The sequence below is a fragment of the Somniosus microcephalus genome, chromosome 2, assembly GCF_052327205.1.
Source record: "Somniosus microcephalus isolate GS21.2 chromosome 2, FLI_Smic_1.0, whole genome shotgun sequence".
NCBI classification, from domain to species: Eukaryota; Metazoa; Chordata; class Chondrichthyes; order Squaliformes; family Somniosidae; genus Somniosus; species Somniosus microcephalus.
The window spans coordinates 172,392,025-172,412,732 of record NC_140988.1 but is presented as its reverse complement, the minus strand read 5'-3'; the positions used below and the strand labels follow the sequence as shown (position 1 = coordinate 172,412,732).

At 43.2% G+C, this 20,708-nt stretch overlaps 1 protein-coding gene across 1 annotated transcript; it reads right to left on the bottom strand.

Annotated features, from left to right (window-relative positions):
* Positions 1-7,214: 7,214 nt before the first annotated feature.
* On the bottom strand, positions 7,215-18,074 carry clrn2 (clarin 2). Its single transcript, XM_086004139.1, has 4 exons — positions 17,879-18,074; positions 16,228-17,113; positions 11,444-11,623; positions 7,215-7,957 (listed from the first exon to the last, which is right to left on the bottom strand). The coding sequence occupies exons 2-4, from the start codon at positions 16,478-16,480 to the stop codon at positions 7,692-7,694; spliced, it is 699 nt and encodes a 232-aa protein (XP_085860265.1). The 5' UTR covers positions 16,481-17,113; positions 17,879-18,074; the 3' UTR covers positions 7,215-7,691.
* Between the last annotated feature and the right edge of the window lie 2,634 nt (positions 18,075-20,708).

Below are 20,708 nucleotides of genomic sequence, written 5' to 3'. Positions count from 1 at the left end.
CTCCTGACGGACCACCATCCATTGACTTCAATCTTTGGGCCCCACACCAGAATTCTGTCTCTTGCTGCAAGCAGGATGCAAAGGTGGGCTTTACTGTTGTCAGGACACACATACGACATCAAATATCGCAAATCAGACTTGCACGGCAACGCAGACGGTCTCTCGAGGCTACCCTTGCCTGTTACTCCCCCAGAGCCTCATCAGATAGACATCTTCTACTTTAGACAAGTGGAGGGAGCACCTGTCACGGCAGTTCAGGTGCAAAGGTACACCCGCAACGATCCAGCCCTGTCTGAGGTAATGGACGATGTCATTCGAGGGAGAGCTATAGGAGATTCTTCTAGTTTGAAACCTTACGTTTCAAAAAGAAATGAGCTCTCCGTCCAGGCAGGTTGTCTTCTTTGGGGACGCCGTGTCATCATTCCGCCACCTCTGAGGGAACCTATACTGCAACAACTTCATACAGGCCACAGTGGGATAGTTCGGATGAAGAAGCTACTTCTGGTGGCCAGATCTCGATGGAAATATTGAGGAGAAAGCCAAAACATGTTCCCCATGTCAAAGGGTCCGGAATGTTCCACAGCTGGCAACCCTACACCCCTGGGATTGGCCTGCAGAGGTGTGGCAGCGAGTACATGTGGACTTCGCCGGTCCTTTCGAAGAGAAGATGTTTATGGTGGTTGTAGACGCTCGTAGCAAGTGGCCGGAGGTCACTGTGATGAGGTCTACCACGGCAGAGAAAACAATTGAGAAACTTGGTGAGATGTTCAGCCGTTATGGCTCACCGGAACAACTCGTAAGTGACAACGGTCCACAATTTGTATCACAGGAGTTTGCAACCTTCCTGCATGTGAATGGTGTCCAACACATCAGGTCTGCGCCCTATCATCCCTCTACTAACGGCCTGGCAGAAAGGTTCGTGCAAACATTGAAGCATACCTTGAAGGCATCGCAAGGTCAGGGCTCAATCCACCAACGTCTGAACAGCTTCCTGTTGTCCTACAGGAACGAGCCGCATGCCACAACCAAAACTTCCCCCGCTTCGCTCATGATGAAGAGGCAGTTGCGGACAAGTTTTGACTTACTCAAACCTCCAAGGGCAGAACACGTCCATTGTCAACAACAAGCTCAAGTTGAAAAGAGAGAGAAAAGAGCCAAGGAGAGACGGTTTCACCCTGGAGAGCACATCCTCGCTCGAAACTATAACACTGGACCGAAATGGGTTCCTGCTATGGTGATCGCGCATACGGGCCCTGTGTCTTACACGGTTGAAACTGCCGAGGATGTCGTCTGGAGAAGACACACAGATCAACTGTTGCTAGGAGCAGAGACAGCCACAGAGGCTCCAACGGCTGGTTGGCCTGAACTGTTTCCGGATGATACCGCAAACCAGCATCCTTTGCCACAGTGCTCTTCTCCAACACAGGAAGTCATAGAGACTGTTCCACCTGTGCAAACTCCTGACTTTCAACTGACACAGGCACCTTCTCCATCCAGGCCTGTGTCAATGCCTACTGCTGTGGAAGCCAGCGATGACTGCCGGTATCCTGTCAGAGAGCGGTGGCCTCCAAGACGCTTGGATCTGTAGGCTTAGTGACTTACCCACAAGACTGGGGCAGAATAAACCCCAGGGTAAAGTCAGGGTTTGAGGCAGTCTACCTCTACCCTTGGTTAGTTGAGTGCATTGAAAGTAACTTACCTGTTGAAGAATAATGTGGACCTTTCATTTAAGAGGGGAGGAATATGTTATGTATTGTGTGTTCTCCTCCCACCTGTGGTGGCGCTGTCACAGCAGATAAATGGTTGGGTGTTCTCTTGGTTAAGTTTAGCTCTCTTTGTTCGGAACTCTCCAGAACTTTCCTTTCCTTCCTGAATAAAGCACTTCATGTTTGAATCTCTGGGTTCTGAGTTCTAATTGTGTCTAGGTAGAAATGTACCGACACAACAGTTAATAGCCTTTAATGTTCGTTAAGGGCCTCTCTAATCCTGTTTTGAGAGGCCCTCGTTATTTTTTGACATTTTCAGTGTGTTCCACGACCCATCTAAACCACGCCAGCTAAACCTGGCGGGTTGACAAGTGGGTGGCCTCCTCACGGCTGCAGCTTCACCATTAAAATGGAGCTTTCATCAGGGATTAGTTGCAGGTGGCAGAACTTTGCTTTAAAAGGTCTTTCAGCACTTTTAACAGGCCTCCCATCAATGGTGGGACCTCCTTGGAAGACCCTCTCCCAGCTTGGAATGAGCGCTTCCACAGCGGAAGCATCTGCCAGCAGCATGGGAACCATCTATTTCCTTTCATCATGGACCTCCGATTCGGATGAGGAGCATCCACGGCAGCAGCAGAACCAGGCAGCTCAGCAGCAACAGCAGCAGGAGCCCCAACCTCCTGCTCACCCACCTGATGCGGCACAGGGCAGAAGGCGCCAGTGCATCGAGTCACCTCGCCGCAGGAGATACCCGCAACAGAGGGTTTACAGACAGAGGATGAGCTACTTCAACATGAGTGAGCAGCCATGCCAAAGGAGGCTGAGACTTTCGCGAGAGGTTGTCTGAGAGATCTGCGGACTGCTGCAGCAAGACCTGGTGCCCAGGATCCCATATGCTGGACACCCCTTACCAGTGGCTGTCAAAGTCACCACTGCACTCAACTTTTTTGCCTCGGGCTCCTTCCAGGGATCATCAGCAGACATCAGTGGCATCTCCCAGTCGGCAGCCCACAGTTGCATCACGCAGGTTACCGATGCCCTTTTCACAAAGGCGCAAAATTACATCCAGTTCTCAAGGGATCAAGCAAGTATAACCGCGCGTTCAGTTGGCTTTGCAAATATGGCAGGCATGCCAATGGTGCAGGGTGTCATAGACTGCACACATGTGGCCCTTAGGGCACCCCATCACAACTCAACTATCTTTGTCGGCTTCCACTCCCTCAATGTACAGCTGGTGTGTAACCACAAGAAGGAGTTTTTGCATGTTTGCATCAAGTTCTGTGGTAGTTGCCATGACACTTTCATACTGCGGCACTCTAGTGTTCCTCCGCTTTTCAATCCGCCAAACCAACTTAATGGATGGCTCCTTGGTGACAAAGGCTACCCCCTGAAGAAGTGGCTAATGACACCGATCAGGAGGCCAGCTAATGAGGCTGAAGAGCGCTACAACGCCAGGCACACTTCAACCAGGTCCATCATCGAGCAAACCATTGGCTTGCTGAAGATGCGCTTCCGATGCCTTGACCGATCAAGTGGAGCCCTGCAGTATACACCATACAGGGTCTCCAGAATGTTCGTGGTCTGCTACGCACTGCACAACATGGCACAGCGTCATGGCTTGCAGCTTCCTGATGAGCAAGTGGCTCAGTTCCAGGCCTCCTCAGATGAGGAGGAGCAGCAGGAGGAGGACCGAGCACCGGTCTGTTGACCAGCAGCACGCGAGCACATGGCTGCCCGTGATGCAAGGGATGAACCTACCCTGGCCAGATTTGCATAGGTTGCCCATGTTGGCACATGTTCTTGGCTCCATCTTAAGACATCATTGACAATGGACATGACTCTCTGGCCTCCTTTCACTCTGGCCACCAACCTGGCAATGCAAGTGTCGTGGAGCCCGCAATGTGGAGCTGCCTAAGACGAAAGAACAGATGCCATCACGCCAACATTTTGCCATCAAATCATTTTAATGCTTTCCAACAGGGATGGCATTTCATCAATACACATAAACATTCACCCAACCTGTACACAGATCTGGAGATTATATCCCTTGCCAGCTGGACCCACACAGCCTTGGTTTCTTTGGGAGGCCTCTTCCTCCCAGATGAGGGGAAGAGCACCTCCCTGCTAGCTGTCACCTCCTCAACCAACATTTGCAGCGCTTCATCCGAGAACCTCGGGGAGGCCCTTGCCTTGGAATTGGACATAGTGGTTGCTCAAAATATGTTGCAGGTGGCGCAGCATCGACAGAAATCCAGTGGAATGATCCAAGGCAGCAAGCAGCCCTTAAATGAGGCTGGAAAAGTGATGTCAGCAGAGGCGAGTTTCAGTCCCAAAACACTAATTGACCAAGGGCAACCCACACCTCGGAAATCAACTGGCCAATTAGTTTTCAAACAATTGTGATTTTCCCCTATCAGTGGAGGCGGGTTTCAAACCCACCCAAACCGAAACCCGCCTCCATCCCGCCTCCAGTGGGAAAATCGCCCCCATAGAGTACAAAAGCAAGGAAGTTATGATGAACCTTTATAAAATGCTGGTTCGGCCTCAGGTGGAGTATTGTGTCCAATTCTGGGCACCACACTTTAGGAAGGATGTGAAGGCCTTAGAAAGGGTGCAAAGATTTGCAAGCATGGTTCCAGGGATGAGGGACTTCAGTTACATGGATAGACTGGAGAAGCTGTGGTTGCTCTCCTTCATGAGGGGTCTAGACAGAGTAGATAGAGAGAAACTGCTCCCATTGACGGAAGGGTCGAGAACCAGAGGACACAGATTTAAGATGATTGGCAGAAGAACCAAAGGCGACATGAGGAAAAACATTTTTACGCAGCTAGTGGTTATGATCTGAAATGCACTGCCTGAAAGGTGTAAGGCTCGCAAAATTATACAGATTCCCCCAAAGTAAGAAAAGAAGAGATATTGGACTGTTTGAAGGAATATTGGGCCAAAAGGGGCTTAAAATCAAAACCCCAGGATTTCTGCTAGTTTAAAAAGCATGTTCAGGCCTGTGGAAAAGCTGCAACAAAGGGAATGGGTTGGACACTGTGGGACAGACAGTTTGAGTATTGGAAAGGCCAGATTGTCTGAGAATGTTCTGGGCCATCCCAGCCCTTCTACATAAGGACAATAAGCCCACGGAAGGACTGTTCCCGCCAAAAACCTACAGGGCCATCAAGTACATGAATAATACAATACATGCCAACAACCAACAAAAGAGACCCTGGCCCCAGCAGGAGAAAGACAATCAAACAACAGTTTAAACCACTCAGAAAAATTTCCAAAACCACTTTGCACACTTAAACTGATTTTCGAAGCAATCCTGAAACCAGTTAAAGGCCAATTAAAAATAGATGGGACCAGCCCCAAAACTCAATGAGAATTTAAACCTATTAAAATTAACGAGCCCACCAAAATTAACAATGGACCAGAGGAGATTTGGTGGTCAGAGAAGCCAGGCCTCAACACAGTATAATTGAGATCTGCTTGTTCAGTAAAAATGGACAGTTCAATGGAGAGTCAGTTGAGGACACAGCTCAAGAAGGTTCAAGTTCAGTACAGGAGAGAGAAAGTACGGTTCAGAAAGAGTACTACTCATTATCATCATCACCGTACATAGTCGGAGGATCGGAGACTTGAGGAAAGAAGAACGAAATGAAAGGAAGGAATCGCGGCAACCAAAGGCCTTAAAAAACCAACAACTAACAATATTACCACCAACTAGGTAATATTGGGCCACCGCAACCAACAGGAAACCAACCAACAAGAAGTCAAAAATTCGCAAACTTGTTTCCACTCTACAAGCTAGTCTGACTTATCCCTCGGTAAGATTTGACACAAAAGACTCTAAAAACTATACCTAACGAAAGGAAGTTGGGTACTTACCCGATAAATCCAACTACGCATCCAACCGCATCAGCGGACAGGCGAAGACTGAAAACCCAACGCAGGTGCAGTCTCCCACCACGTGTGGGGTACGGCAGGCCCCAACCGCCACAACTAAAGAGAACCCCGAAATCACGAACCTCTACAATCTGTCAAGAAAGTCGTTTGGTGAGCATTTCCTGGTCCTCTGGAATTCAACCTAGTTAGGATAGTGGGATTGGGAGGGGTAAGGTATTTTGTCTATTGTCATTCTCCCTTGCATATTCCAAAGTGTTCCCCCTTTTAGAGTATAAGTTTTATTGTACTGTATATTTTCCTGTCTCAAAATAAAAATCTAAATTCTTTTGACCAACTCAGGTGTCTGTTGCAATTTCATTACAACCCCCAAATAAGTCTAAAGTCTAGAACCAAGGGAGTGCGAGCGATTCGAACTGCTCAGGGAGCCAGAGGTGAAGCTGACCACACACACCACCCCTTACAAAGGGTAGTGGAGGCAGATTCAATCACGGCTTTCAAAAGGAAATTGGATAATTACCTGAAGGAAAAAAATTGCAGGGGTACGGGGAAAGGGCAGGGGAGTGGGACTAGCTGAAGTGTTCTTGCAGAGAGCCAGCATGGGCTTGACAGACCAAATGGCCTCCTTCTCTGCTGTAACCATTCTATGATTCTATTCTAGGACGAGGCTGAGAGCGGAGCATTGAAAAGAGCGAAGCCGAAGAGTGGAGCATTGAAAAGGGCGAGGGCGAGGTCGAGAGCGGCGCATTGAAAGGACGAGGCCGAAAGCAGAGCATTTTGCATTCAGCAGGCTTTCAAGCTCTGTTGACTTCTGTTTTTCCAGTTCAGTGTAACCTCTATTGGATCACGGAACCCAGGGATTTGTTAATATTTCCTTGTAGAGCATTTTATTTTGTATATATTTGCCTAGACCAGCTGAAGTGCTCTTGCAGAGAGCCGGCACAGGCTTGACGGGCCAAATTGCCTCGTTCTGTGTTGTAATGATTTTATGATTCTGTGTTTCTAATTCTTTCAATGATTCTTTCCCTGAGCTGCACTAAATAACTTAATGAATTATTTCAATAATTGTCCCAAAAGCTGAACTTGACAAATTCCTAAATCCTCAGAAACTCAGATATTTCTTGCCTTTTCTCCTCCCAAGCATAATAATTATTTAGGTCCTAAATAAATTGTACCCTCAGTTGTGCTTAATAAATCCACAGTTTCCCTGCCACAGTGAACTGCCCAAAAAATTTAACTGCTGCTCTCAATTAATTAAATCTTAAAGGCCTTTAGTGACTTAGCTTAGTATACCCTGGATGAATGCTCAATTCTCAGTAAAGCTAATTCTCCACTGCGGTTCTCCAGGATATTGAGTTTGTGCATCCACTGGTTGATATTGAGTGAGGAGTTGCATTGGGATGGAGCTGTAACTTTTGACCTAATGCAAAGTATAAAACAATACTGCATTTTGTTTGATTCGATTTGAGGATTCAGATTGGACCCTTTTCTTTGCGAATGGTGCAATACAAATATCAATTGCTCATTAGCAGAACTGACCTGGTTCGGTTTCACTAACGGTGGGCAGTGTTTGCTAAGTTACAATGAAAAATATAAAACGTTTAATGGCACAGACTTTATTTAGGTAGAACTTTGTCCTGAAACACTACAATGCTGATCTCTTACTCAACACAAGCAGACACTGAGAATTCTAAACATCAAATGTCTCATTTGTGACTCTTAAAATTCTATATCACAGTCTGCAATTACATATATTTCAGCAAGGACATAACACTATCATATGAAAATAAATTTTTAAAAATACATACCCTAGCAAATAAATTATTTGAATACTAACTGAATTTTATATGATGATACTAAGTATTTAACATTTATACAGTAATGACATACTGAAAACACTTCACCTCAGTATCAAAAATAGGGTAAATGCTTGCTTTAAACATTATTGGAACAATACCACCTCCATTTTTATACCAAGTATAACTCTTTGTCACAATGTAAACAAGGTGCAAATGGCTCTCAGAAGCTGTTTAATCTTGGTAAGGTCTCCAATAATGTGCTTCTGTGTGATCTAACTATAACATCTGTTGACTAATACATTAAGTCTTCAGGTGTGACATTTGCTTCCTCTGTTTTGGTCTTTAATGTGGGGAAACGTACTCCGCTGATGCGGACCACTAACATGTTTACTACATGCACAACAGCACTTGCCACACACAGCCAGAAGGAGAAGTCAAAGTATTCCTGAAGGATAATGAACTTAAAAACATGTTCGTGAAAATTGGCAATTCGTTCTGTATGGTGATGAAGCTTCACAGCAGCAATAAAGCAAACTATTGCAAACAGTCCACATATACCTGCAAAAGGAAACCAGTGTAATTGCAACATAGAATTAAAAGATTTGGCTGATATAGAATATCTCCCTCTCCATAGATCTGCTACTTGTATTCTGAAAACCAAGTATAACATATAACATTAATATGATCTAATAAGATTAGTCAGAATGGAGCATCAAAGATTGGATCATGTTTTGCTCAGACCGCTTTAATAGTGCACGGATCTGTTATTCTAATTGTTTGGTTTGCAGTATAAACATTTAAACCTTTTGTTTGGCTCTGCCAGTTAAGCCAATGAGTAGATGAGCCACATAGACCAGGAATGTCCCAGATTCAATATGCTGTATGTGCTGATTTAGAAAATCTTAGCTGGATGGATGTTAGGTGTGCTACAATGGACCTCAGCACCCCACGGATTAGGGTGATGAATTCAGTCAGTGCTCTGCATCTGTCCACTATCCAATAACCCCTGCTAGAGGTGTGCATGTGTGAATATCAGTACTTAGACTTGGCTAAGATGTCTGTACAGTTGAATAGTCTACCAGCTGGGTTCACACAATAGGACTGGCCACTTGGGAACGATATCAGAGGGCGAGCAGCATCTATGGCACTAAAGGCCAGCATGGAGTCAATGCCTTCAGGAAAAAAGGAGGGAATTGAAGATCAGTCTTGTTTGAATCATAAGAACCTCAACATGTTTTTCTCTCGGCTCGGCTAGGCTGAGCATATTTGTTGGAACAGGGGACATGTTGAAACATGGAGAAGGAAGAGACAGAGAGCTTGATGGGATATTAAGGCTAGCTTGGCATACAGTGTAGGAAGCAAACACCACAAGATAGTGCGCATTTGTTTATTAACACGTATTTTCTTCATAAAATTACAGAGGTAATTACAATAAACTTGTGAGCCAAATGAACAAACTGGCAGAGAGCTTGCTGGAAAATTTAAAGTTAGCTTAGCATACAAAATAAAATTAGGTAACTGAAACGTTAGGATATTAGCTTGGTAGAAAGATGGTGGGAAAACTAACAGCTAGCTTACCATAGTGAATAGGAAACATTATTGCAGGGTAGTGTGTGTGTGCATCATTAATTGAAATAAAGCATTATGCTTGGAACCTGAATGCCTGCCAGATGAAGGCATTTTGGCTGTAAAAGTTTGAAAGACAAAGGAGTTATTAAATGCAGCTGCTTTTCACACAGAAAAGCAAACAGATAATGTTCTGAGGACAGATGAGGTAAGGAAAGCTACATGACATGGGGCTTGGCTTGAGTTTTGATTCAAAATGGACACCATGGGAAGATTACGAAAGTGGGGCGGTGTCATGTTAAGTCAGGAGACAGAAGGAATCCAATCAAGGGAAAAGAGGCAGATTCGAGTTCACTACAGGCACAGAATTGTTTGAATCATAAGAACCTCAACATGTTTTTCCCTCTGCTGGGCTAGGGTGAGCATATTCAATAATAATTTATTTTGCTGCTAGTTGAAAATGTTTGCTTCTACCTAGCTGTGTGTATGTATAATATCCAGTAATAGATGGATGCCGGCATGAGTTTAAATTGCATCCATAACTGCCTGCCAGCTGGCACACCTCAGTTACTGATGTGTGAGGGAGATGCAGCTTTCTGAAGTATTGCTAAAAGGTCTTGGTGAAATAGTTCCATGTGGATCTGTAGATAGGGAGTCATGGGTCCCAGCTGGCAGGGACCAGATGCTGCCTATGGTGCCTAGTCAGCCTGGCATCTGCAGTGGTCTTTCTGATCCTCATCCTCTTCCACCTTACAGCAAAATAATATGGAGTGATCTAAGGGAAATCCCACTGGTTATCAAGACTGAGTCTGCAACCTCAAAAAATATTAAACAGAGTTTAAAATACTTAGAATGTTTTTGTTCTCAGGATCTAGACAACACTGGCAAGCCCACATTTATTGCCCAGCCCCAGTTACCCTGAGAAGGTGGGAGTGGGCCTTGTCCTTAACCCCCTGTAGTCCTTGTGATGGTTGTGCTCTCACATATTGACCCAGCAACAATAAAGGAACGGTGATATATATGTTTAAGGCATGATGATACAAAGCTTCTGAAATGTTTTTTAACATTTAAAATATTTCTTGTATAGGTTAAACAGTTAATCTTTGCTAAATCATTTTGTTTCTTAACTTAAAAAATAAAATCTGCCATTAAATGGAGGTCTGCACTATTAAACAGTTAAAGTTAAAAAAAAATTCTACAACTTAATAACTATTTATAATGGGAAATATATTTTTTCTGCAAAATATTCAGATTACGGTGACACTAGCAACTTATCCCAATCACAATGTCATGAACTAGTACAGTGAAGATGTAAATACTGCACTATATCAGGAAAATGTCAATCTCTGAAAGAGTTTCTTTGATATATGCAATTATAGATTGAAATATTAAAACTACTTCATTTAAGGATGGATTTTTAAAATTATTTATGCACTTCGGTTTATAGAATATTTTGTTACAAACCTTCAATTTCAAAGATTATTTAAATGATTTATTTTTAAATGAATATAAATTAAACACTGAGGCCGCGATTTTTCTGTTCGAGGCGTCTTGGGTGCGGGACAGCTGCCTTCCAGGTTCCAGTCCTGCCCCCAATGACATCAGACGCACAAACATGATTTTGCATCATTTGACCTTGTTAAACCCGCCCTGCGGGCTTGCCAGCCAATTAAGAGGAAGCCGGTGTCAGATGACGTCAGTTGATGACGCATCATCTGCCGGTTTTAAAGGGGCCACGCACATTTTTTTTGTGACAGCTGATTTTTCAGTGTTTGACAGCATTGAGGTGCTGCAAACACTGACAATCACTGTACAAAGGTGAGCTCTTGCACCTAGGCTCACCAGTGACTCCCTCCTAAGGCTAGAACAGATGGCAGCTGCAGGTGAGGTTACAGAAGTGATCTGTCGCTGGTGAGAGAGGTTCTCCCAATGAGGTGGGACTACACATATAATTCAAAACTTGTTACCTACATAAAAGTCTAAATGTATTAAAAATGAATTTCCCAACATTTTCTTACCTCTGAAACTCACCAGTGCACCATTGGATCCTTCATACCACTTCTGCAGCTGTCATCAATGCATAAACATAACAGCAGACTCACAACACGCCACACTTACCTGGCATGGTGTCCGGATGTCGGGAAGCCCGCAGTAGAAGTGTCAAAATTGGAAAAAGCCTGTTAACTGCTGATTAACAACCTGTTAACAAGCAGTTAAGTGGCTATAATCCTCTTCCCGCCACTAGGTGTCGGGTCCATGCGCAAATCGGGGACCCGACACTTGGGAAGATTGATTGGAGGTGGGTTGACAGCAGGTTCCGCTGTCAATCTTTGTGATTTTGCCAGATGTCCCGCCTCTAAACCCGCCCCCTGAGCACCAGCAAAATTCTGGCCTTAGTGTTAATGGGGTTTAGTCACATTAAAAACAGGATATAACAGGAAAGGAACACTATAAAAATTTTAGGTTCTACACACTTACTTGCAATCAAGTTCCAGAGGTAGATGCCCATTGGTCCTTTTATGGCTTGGTAAGGGATTTTCACTGCATTGTAAATACAAAACCCAAAACTGACCAAAGCAAATGCAATCGCTAGGCAGATAAAAAATATAACCAAAACATGAACAGCTGTATTCAGCGATTTCAGCAACTGTGGAAAAACTGAAAATATGGATTAGAAAACATTATAGTAAAAACAAAAGTGGAAGTAGCTTATGCAAGCTTGTTCCTGCAAAAACATTTATATTAACGTGTATGTGGAGTCTGCCATGCTAGTCTGAATATTCAAAGTGAATATAGTTGCCTATGGCATTAAAAGTTAAATTTCTTTACCATCTCCATTTTTCTTTCATATTTAGGTTAACGGTAGAACTATTTATTTCATTATTTTCAATTTTTTTTCACAAACTGCCTCCAATGGCTTAGTGAGTTTAGCCAATAAATTGTGAAAGATAAACTAGAACAAGAAGGTACCAGGTTTGATCTGTCATCGATGCTGAGTTAGCTGCTCTGAGCTGGAGCAGCACTAGAGATCTTCACACTAGAGGGCTCACTGCCATAGATTGTGAAAAAAATTGGCCAGGATTCCCACTCCTAAAGACATTTTTTGTATAAATTCTGTGCAACTGCTGTAACATAGGTGGCATAAAAAAAGAGCTGACAGTAACCTCTTTTACCAGTTCCTGACTGGAGTATGAATGGATTACTGCACAAAGACAGGAAAAGGAGAAAAAGCAGACTAAGGCCCGGAATTTGCAGTGGGTAATAACGGCGAACGAACTGCGTCCGCTGATATTACCCCTTTGAAGCTGACCACAGCTTCAGGATTTAGCACTTGTGCATCCTTACGCAGAAGTCCTGAAGTTACTGTCAGTCACTCACTGCTGCGCTGTTTTGACCATCGTGAGTCTGTATTTGCACTCAGAGCTACACAACTCATACACACAGATCTGCACCAAACCGGTTTCACATCACCTTTGTAGTTTTTGACAGCCAGACATTTTATTTAGAAATAAAGCGGTAAACAGGACGTGAAAAGACCATTGCGGTCCATCTGGCTGGTTCCAAAGATCAAAAAATGTACACTATAGCCAAGAAATTTCTGTAGCCGATGTTAGACGCCCTTGTATGACATTCTTCTGTCCATTATTTTCCCTTTTTGCAGTGTGAGTCCATGTCCCCCTGGTCCACCAGAGTTTCTTGTTATGCCTAACACTATATTAGGGTTTATTTTTATTATAACTTTCAAAAACTTTGACAATGTCTCCCCTGAGCCTTCTTTATTCCAGTGTGAAAATTTCCATCTTCTTGCCTTTCTCCTCACAGCTCAAGTGCCACATTCCCACTATCAGTTTAGTTGTCCCCCTCTATACCCTCTTTGTTACCTCAGGATGTTTCCAATATAGTACAGTGACCAGAACTGTACAAAGTACTCCAGATCAATCTGAACCTGTGCCCTATACAATCTCACAATTACCACCAGGACTTAAGCTACATTCCTCTGGCTATACACTCTTGTTTGCCTCTTTCCTGCTGTCACACACTGCTCTTATGGTCTCAGCAAGGTATCCAGCAGGACTCCCATACCCTCTCCTGTGTTGCATCCCACAGTCTATTCCCATTCAATTTATATTCCCATTTCTTATTCACCTATAACAGTAAGAAGGGATATGGGGAAAAGGCAATGGCCCAATGGCGCTGAACTTGTGGTCAGCAGTGAAGCGAAGGCATTCGCTGTTGGCCCCAAACTGCGCTCCCCGCAAGAATCTTGCAATCCCTGTGTTGAAAACTTCAGGTTTTCAGACTTTGAACTCAATTCAGTGGAACTTAATAAGGCGGGGGAGGTCCCCTTGTGCCAACTGCTGTGATGTCAACAGGCTGTCTAAGCAGCCAATCAAAAGGCATAATTCTCAGAGACAGCGAACAAGGAAGTGGGTAAGCTCTTAAAATTCTAGCTTTTTAAAAATGTAGAGAGAGCAAAACAAAGATGGGGCTCTCACATGGGGAAAATAAATGGGGCAGTAATTCCTCCCCAAACGCGTGAGTACGGAAGGGGTACTCACGCGTCTGGCCGGAGGAAATGCCGGTTTTCAGCATGCACAGCGCATGCGCTGAAAACCGGCATTTCCTCTCCTCTAACCCAAGAGGTGAAGAGGCTAGCACGTGCGCTGTAGGGGGCAGCGCGTGCGTCTTGGATTTCCTCTGTTTTGGGGGATTTGCGCATGTGTAAAGGCCTCCGGTCTTTACGCTTGTAAAAAGCACACGTAAGTATTTATTTTTACAGGTAAGTGGTGTTTTAGTGTAATTTAGAATTTTTTTTCCCACAGGTTTATTATTTTAAAGAATCTACAATAAGGTAAGTTTAGTTTTAGACCCTTTTTATTAAAAATTTATTTTTTTCTAAAAAAAATTATTGTTTAAATTATTTTTTTAAACTTATTTATACTTAATTTAATGATTGGGATGTTTTTAAATTTTTATTTAAAGTTTAAATAGTGTTTGGGCCCCCGTAGTTTTCATAAGTTTGACAGTTCTTACTCTCAAACTCATGAATGAACCTTCCCCTCCCCTGATTGGTTGTACAGTGCTCACCTGATCCCAGCCGGCACATCGCACTAACTACGCCGCTGGATCAGGTTAGCACAGCGCGCTGACATCTGAACCGGGCCTGTGACAGGAAATGCAAGTAGGCCCGGGCTTCAGATGTCAGCGCGCAGGGTGAGTGCAGATCGGGGGCTTGCACGCGCGGCAAGCCCCCGACACCAAGTTCTGGGCCAATATGAACAAACTTTTAAAAAACAAAGTTTTTTTTTAAGTTTCTTAAAAATTGTAATTTTTATTATAATGGAGAAATTTGATACTCCCCAAAATTAAAATGAGTTTTCCAGGCCTTTAACCTTTGTTAAGCAGTCAATACGCTGTTAAAACCCCAGTTACACCTCATCCCTTTGGGTCTAACTTTTAATGGGGAATTGAACAGCGTACTTACGATAGAAGAGTCGAGGTTTTCGTCAGTTTCAATGATTTACGATATTTCAGTGATTGCCGGCTCTGTGGGGTGGGGGCACAGTGCAGTCAGTTTCGGAGCTGTCGTTGACAGACCGCAACTTCAGGATTTCCACATGCACTTGCGCCAAATTCCAAAGTTGCAGTCAGTTTCAAAGGCGGTATGACGGGCGTACTGTGCCAGGTTGCCGTCATACCGACCGCAAATTCAGGGCCAATGAAATAGGATTAGAGTGTAGTTGAAACACTTGCACTGGCACAGGTACAATGGACCAAATGGCTCCCTCTGTGTTATAAATTCTATGGCCAGGAAATTCCTCAGAGCTGCTCCTGCTCCACCAGCATTACTTCACCAAACACACGGCGGAAACCCATTTACGTGCCTAACAGGGTTTCCACCACACTTTTGGCGATGTAACGCCAGCAGAATGGAAGCAGCTCCAAGGAGTTTCCCAGATTCTGTGAGTCTCATCACTATGTATTGTCCCCACTAAGTAACATCTGTCACTTGTCAGCCCAATTTGATAAATCAGGTTGGTTGATTCTTATCGTTAACGCATCAGTCAACATGGGGGGATACTGCGGTATTAAGCAATTTTGAGTTTAAAAACAAAAATATTTGTACCATATATAACTACTTTAACAATAAGAGATATGGGGGTAAATTTTCATCTTCACTGCCTGGGTGGTAGTCTGGCAGAGTGGATTGCCCACCCGTTGTAGAACCCACTCCACCTGATTACCACTCAGGTAGTAAAGACAAAAACATTACCCCATGATATTTATTTTTTCAGTTTCACAATTTTTCTGGCCTTAACTGTGCAATAAAATGTTTAAAATTATATATATTTTTTAAGATACTCTTCCATACGTAACTAGTACTTTTACAGGCTTTGCTGGATTTAGGTTGCTCAGTATATTTGATGTGATACATGCAGTGTCTATCATCAAAAAAGCAATTTCCTCTTCAAGTCAACTTAATTTCTTATGCAAATTAACTGTCATTTGCATACAGCAAAGATAATGCAGTTTTGCCAGGTTATATATTCCACTGACATTTAATGATGACATTTTTCCCTTTTAGGCCCAATGAAACTAAATGTCAAATGGAAGAATCCAAAATTGATCTGATTTTAAACAGTGACCACTTCGGCTATTTTTCACTTGATTAAGTCTTAACCTACAGTTCTAAAAAATAAACACATTGAAGAATGAAAAGTAACCTTCTACAATTTAATTTAATTCTGAGCTTTCCTTCAACTGAAATATTAATAAAAACTTGATCCATTGCATAATTCTCATTATATATTGACCATGCAAGAGATAAACTATTGTGGAAAGGTCATTTCTAATCTGAAGTGCACTATAACTTTTGTTTTTGTTTTTATTTGTGCTCTTCGGGGTGAGGCATTAAGTATCCCCAATCTAGGTATAGCATGGCCAGATATAGATATGTTTTACATTGTAAACACAATCCAGCCAGCAACTGGATTAAGACTGCCAACTGGGTGAGATTGCCAATTTGTGCTAAATTGTGGGAAGCTTAGTGCTGTGGGCCAATGCCCACTAGGAAATGAGTTCAGACTGTTCAAACACACATTTCACGTAAGGCCTTAACCTTTTGGAGATAAAGTAAACTTTCATCCCATCATTCTAGGCTGGAATCTTGAGCTCCAGAGGTGAAAGGTGAGTGTGCCAACTCCACCTAAATAACAAGTTAAAAGCAACAAAATCATTTTCTGCAAATCTGCCATAATTACTTGTGATTTTAGAGCACCGTCCTCCAAGACCACATTGTCGTATTTTTCGTCCCTGGAATAGTCCATAGTAAAGGTGTCCCATAAACTTTGCCATTTCTGGATCAGTGGCATTTACAATATCAGCCCCAGTTTTGCACAGAATAGTACCAGTCACCCATCGTGTTGTCCCCAGTGCTACAGTCAGCAGGATTACAGAAACAAAACTTACAATAGCAGCTATGGAAAAGAAAGCTTTCTTCAGGCGATTGGGCATCACATCAAATGTAACTTCAACTACCCGCCTCTGTGAATTTCTTAATAAGTGAATGGCTCAGTGAGATCATCCAGGCGTAATTGAAGAAAAGCTGCTTCTGTACAAATTCTCTTCCTAGCCAGCTTCCAACCCCATTTTGATGTTTTAACATTCACGACTGAAATAGTATAATAATTCAAACTGAACCAACTCAGATGTAGTTTATTCAATAAACTGATGAAGGGTCCTCGACCCGAAACGTTACCTCCGTTTCTCTCTCCTCGATGCTGACCTGCTGAGTGTTTCCAGCATTTTCTGTTGTTATTTCAGATTTCCAGCATCCGCAGTATTTTGCTATTGTAGTAGTTTATTCAATGTTCCATCAGTCATATTATTGTTGTTCAATTGTCGTTGTTTACACTTTCTTCTAAATTTTCTTCTAAATACTTGGTGCAGTTCTCCAAAATAGAAGATCTAATAATCATCACGGTATCTCCTCAGAGTTGCAAATAATATAAAAAGTTCTAAACATCGCTGTCTGATATGATCACTTGTCAGTTGTCACCTCATCGACGATTCCAGTTTAGTTTAGTAAACGCAGTATCACCAGGCCAGAATATGCTATGCACAACAACAGAGTGAATATCAGCATGACTGTAAAAGAAAAAGGAAAATCAGAATAGATGAAAATATTTATCTATCAGAAGAATGCACTTCTCAGATGTGCTTATATCCTCATGACTGGCATCATACATCACTCACTAACTTCAGTTTGCAGAGTAAGGAACTCTTCTTCAATTGAGGCTGTAACACACATTGGAATAGAGTTGGGAGAACTTTAATCTGCTATTCTTGATGCTGATACTGTTGTTGCCTGATATGAACGTTTTCCATTCCCCAGGACCAGCATCACTCGACTTGATCAGCACGAAATTCATAAAAAAGTAGGAAAAAAATGTAAAGACTTTGCCAGTCCCCATGAGTTTATATTAATGCGTGTGCTGTTTAACAGCGGGGTAACAAAATGTCACATTCTGAGTAAAGCTTTCTATATGGATATCAAATTTGCTCCTGACTTTGATATGTACAGAATTACAAATGATACAGATTGTACTAAAATATTTATTAGTAGACATTGGAATTCAAAAATAAATCTAGCCATCACAGTTTTACAGTTGTTTGAACAAGCCACACACAGCCTTTTCATTGTCTTACAATGCGCCCACCTCCTGTCAGACAATCAGGAAGCAGAATTGTTTATCAGGGAGACGTCTGAAGTCCAGACCATTCTATTCTCCAGCCCGCAAGGCAAGAACTACCTCCCATAGGGACATTAAAATAAATAGAAACATTGGAAATTTAATGAATAATTCTTTTAAAAATAAAACAATTAGCATGCTTATCTATTTCAGCATTTACCTTTCACTGCTTATGTAATCCAAAATCCATTGTATTCAAATTGATCATTCTGAACTGTTTTCCTTTCTCAGTGAATACAGTCCATCTTCATTGTAGCTGCAGTATCCTTGTAAAATACGCTACGGTAAAGAAAATCCAACACTCTGGGTCTGTGGTAGCCAAAGGCATTTTTCTTCAAGAAGTTAATTCTCATCAAAGGAACACAGTAAGTGAATCTGTAATCTGACTGTAAGTGATTCATTAGGGTAGGAGTCTTAAAGCAGTACATGTGACCATCTCCTAGGTTACTGTGCTGCTTAGTTCTCATTGCCTTACTATCCTATGATTATCAAGAGATGTATAAATAATGAAACTTCTGCAACAAGATAGGCACTGTGTCAAATTCAGAATAAAATTATCTCCGATATTACAGTACTCTTTTGTCTTTAAAGGAGGGCAAAAGCTATCAAATTCTACAACTCACCTTTTGATCCCTGTTTTGTGAAAGGTAGATTCTCGATATAATAACTTTAGCAAAATGGTCTAACTATAGAAAGTCATCTTTCTAGACTGACCACATTAAAGTTATGTAACCAATCCAAACACTCTAACACGGTTGACCAATCATGGTGTAAATTAATCTGATGAATCACAAGCATGCTGTAGATTTGTACATTTGAAGAATATATCTGGTTAATGAAGTTGGACTTTGCTTTTTATATCTTGCAAGCAGGGAACTATTGTGTTTTGTCAGTGAGAAATGAACTAAACATGAGAAAATTTAATTAGTTATGACCCAGCGCGTGTCCTATACAAAAGCTCTATTGTTTATATGAATACAGAGGATAGGATAGCAGTTCAGTGCGATCTACCCAATACAGTGTTGCAGGACATAATGTAGTGGAACGTGAATTGTAAGTCTGGCAGGAATCCAGCAGAAACAGTATTTCAGCTATCTGCTGGGCGTCATTCAATTCTCTACTCTCAACATTGACTTGCAGACTTCAACTTGTCTCCCAGACCTTCCTTCTGGTCTCCCCCATTCACATTCTGCTGCGTCCTCCACCACCTTGGAGCCGTTTTACTCACCTTTTGTCTTTATTTTGCCTTTTCACTGCTTGTCTGAGATGATCTCTATGTGCCATCCAGCACTTTTCATCTTTTTCTAGCATTGTAACAACAGTTTGCAGGTTATTCAACCCACCAGCTGCCTCTCTGTAATAATACTTAGCATGTCTGTATTCTTAACCTTATCTATTGTTCTCCCTACCTCTTTGTTTTGATCAGTCCCATAAAGGGGCTCTCCTACTTGCCTACACTTCTGATGAAGGGCCATCCCCCAACACATTCACATGCCACATGAACACTCTCGACCTCTCTCTTCAGCAGCACCGACGCACTCTATCTCAAAGCTGTCCTGGTCCACAGTTCCCTTTCATCCTTCGCCTCATCCAATGCTTCAGCAAAATACTTTTTTTCTTCCTTTCAGATGTCAAGGATCGCAAGCTTCAACAACTCTTGGACACCAATGCCCCTCCGGAACCTTCTTCCCCATCACTTTCCTCTGACCCCATCCCTTCTTCCAATCTCACTCCCTGTCGTGTTTTCACTATCCCCTCTGATCTTTCCCTCTCTGACCCCAAATGATCAGTCCTCAGCAAAGGCCTGAGCTTCATCCCCTTGCACCCCTATCTCAATGAATTTCGAGCTCAGCACGACGCCGAGTTCTTTTTCTGTCGCCTTTGTCTCTGTGCCAACTTCTTTGACCAGGAGTCTTCCTCCCACACAGCGGACTCTTTCTCCCGCTTTTAGAATTTGCGTTGTACCTGGACCCCTCCCTCTGGCCTCTTACACTCTCTAGATCTTTTCATTGCAAACTGCTGGCATGACATCAGCTGTCTCAATTTCTCTGCTCCCCTCACTCACTCCAACCTACCTCCTTCTGAACTTGCAGCACTCCGTTCTCTCCGATCCAACCCTAACATTGCCTTTAAATGTGCTGTTGTTGTTTGGCGAACCGACCTCTACCATGTGGAGGCTGAACGTCAATTCTCTGACATCTCCTCCTACCTCCCTCTGGACCATGACCCCACTACCAAACATCAAGCCATTGTTTCCAAGACTGTCACTGACCTCATCTCCTCTGGAGATCTTCCCTCCATGGCTGTCAACCTCATAGTCCCCCAACCCCACATAGCCCGCTTCTACCTCCTTCCCAAGATCCACAAACAGGGCTGCCTTGGTAGACACATCGTTTCAGCCTGTTCTTGCCCCACGGAACTGATTTCTTCCTTTCTCAACTCTATTTTTTCTCCCCTTGTCCAGTCTCTTCCCACCTATGTTCGTGACTCTTCCGATTCCCTCCGCCACTTTAACAGTTTCCAGCTTCCTGGCCCCAACCATCTCCTTTTCACTATGGAAGTCCAATCCCTCTACACCTCCATCCCCCACCAGGACAATCTGAGAGCACTCCGCTTCTTCCTTGAACAGAGGCCCAACCAGTCCCCATCCACCACCACCCTCCACTGCCTGGCTGAACTTCTCCTTTAACTCCAATCACGTCCTCCAAATGAAAGGTGTTGCTATGGGAACCCGCATGGGCCCTAGCTATGCCTGCCTTTTCGTGGGACATGTGGAACATTCTTTGTTCCAATCCTACTCACGTCCCCTCCCTCACCTCTTTTTCCGGTACATTGATGACTGTATCGGTGCCGTTTCCTGCTCTCGCCCTAAACTAGAAAATTTAATTCACTTTGCTTCCAATTTCCACCCTTCCCTCACCTTCACATGATCCATCTCCGACTCTTCCCTTCCCTTCCTCGACTTCTCTGTCTTCATTTCTAGGGATAGG

What these genes read in the sequence shown, in the direction of transcription:
- clrn2 (XM_086004139.1), bottom strand. Translation starts at nt 16,480, where the DNA reads ATGCCCAATCGCCTGAAGAAAGCTTTCTTTTCCATAGCTGCTATTGTA. An exon ending in ACGGTGCTCTAAAATCACAA is followed by an intron (nt 11,624 to 16,227) that starts GTAATTATGGCA and finishes CCATATTTTCAG; the next exon opens with TTTTTCCACAGTTGCTGAAA. An exon ending in CCTCTGGAACTTGATTGCAA is followed by an intron (nt 7,958 to 11,443) that starts GTAAGTGTGTAG and finishes TTCCTTTTGCAG; the next exon opens with GTATATGTGGACTGTTTGCA.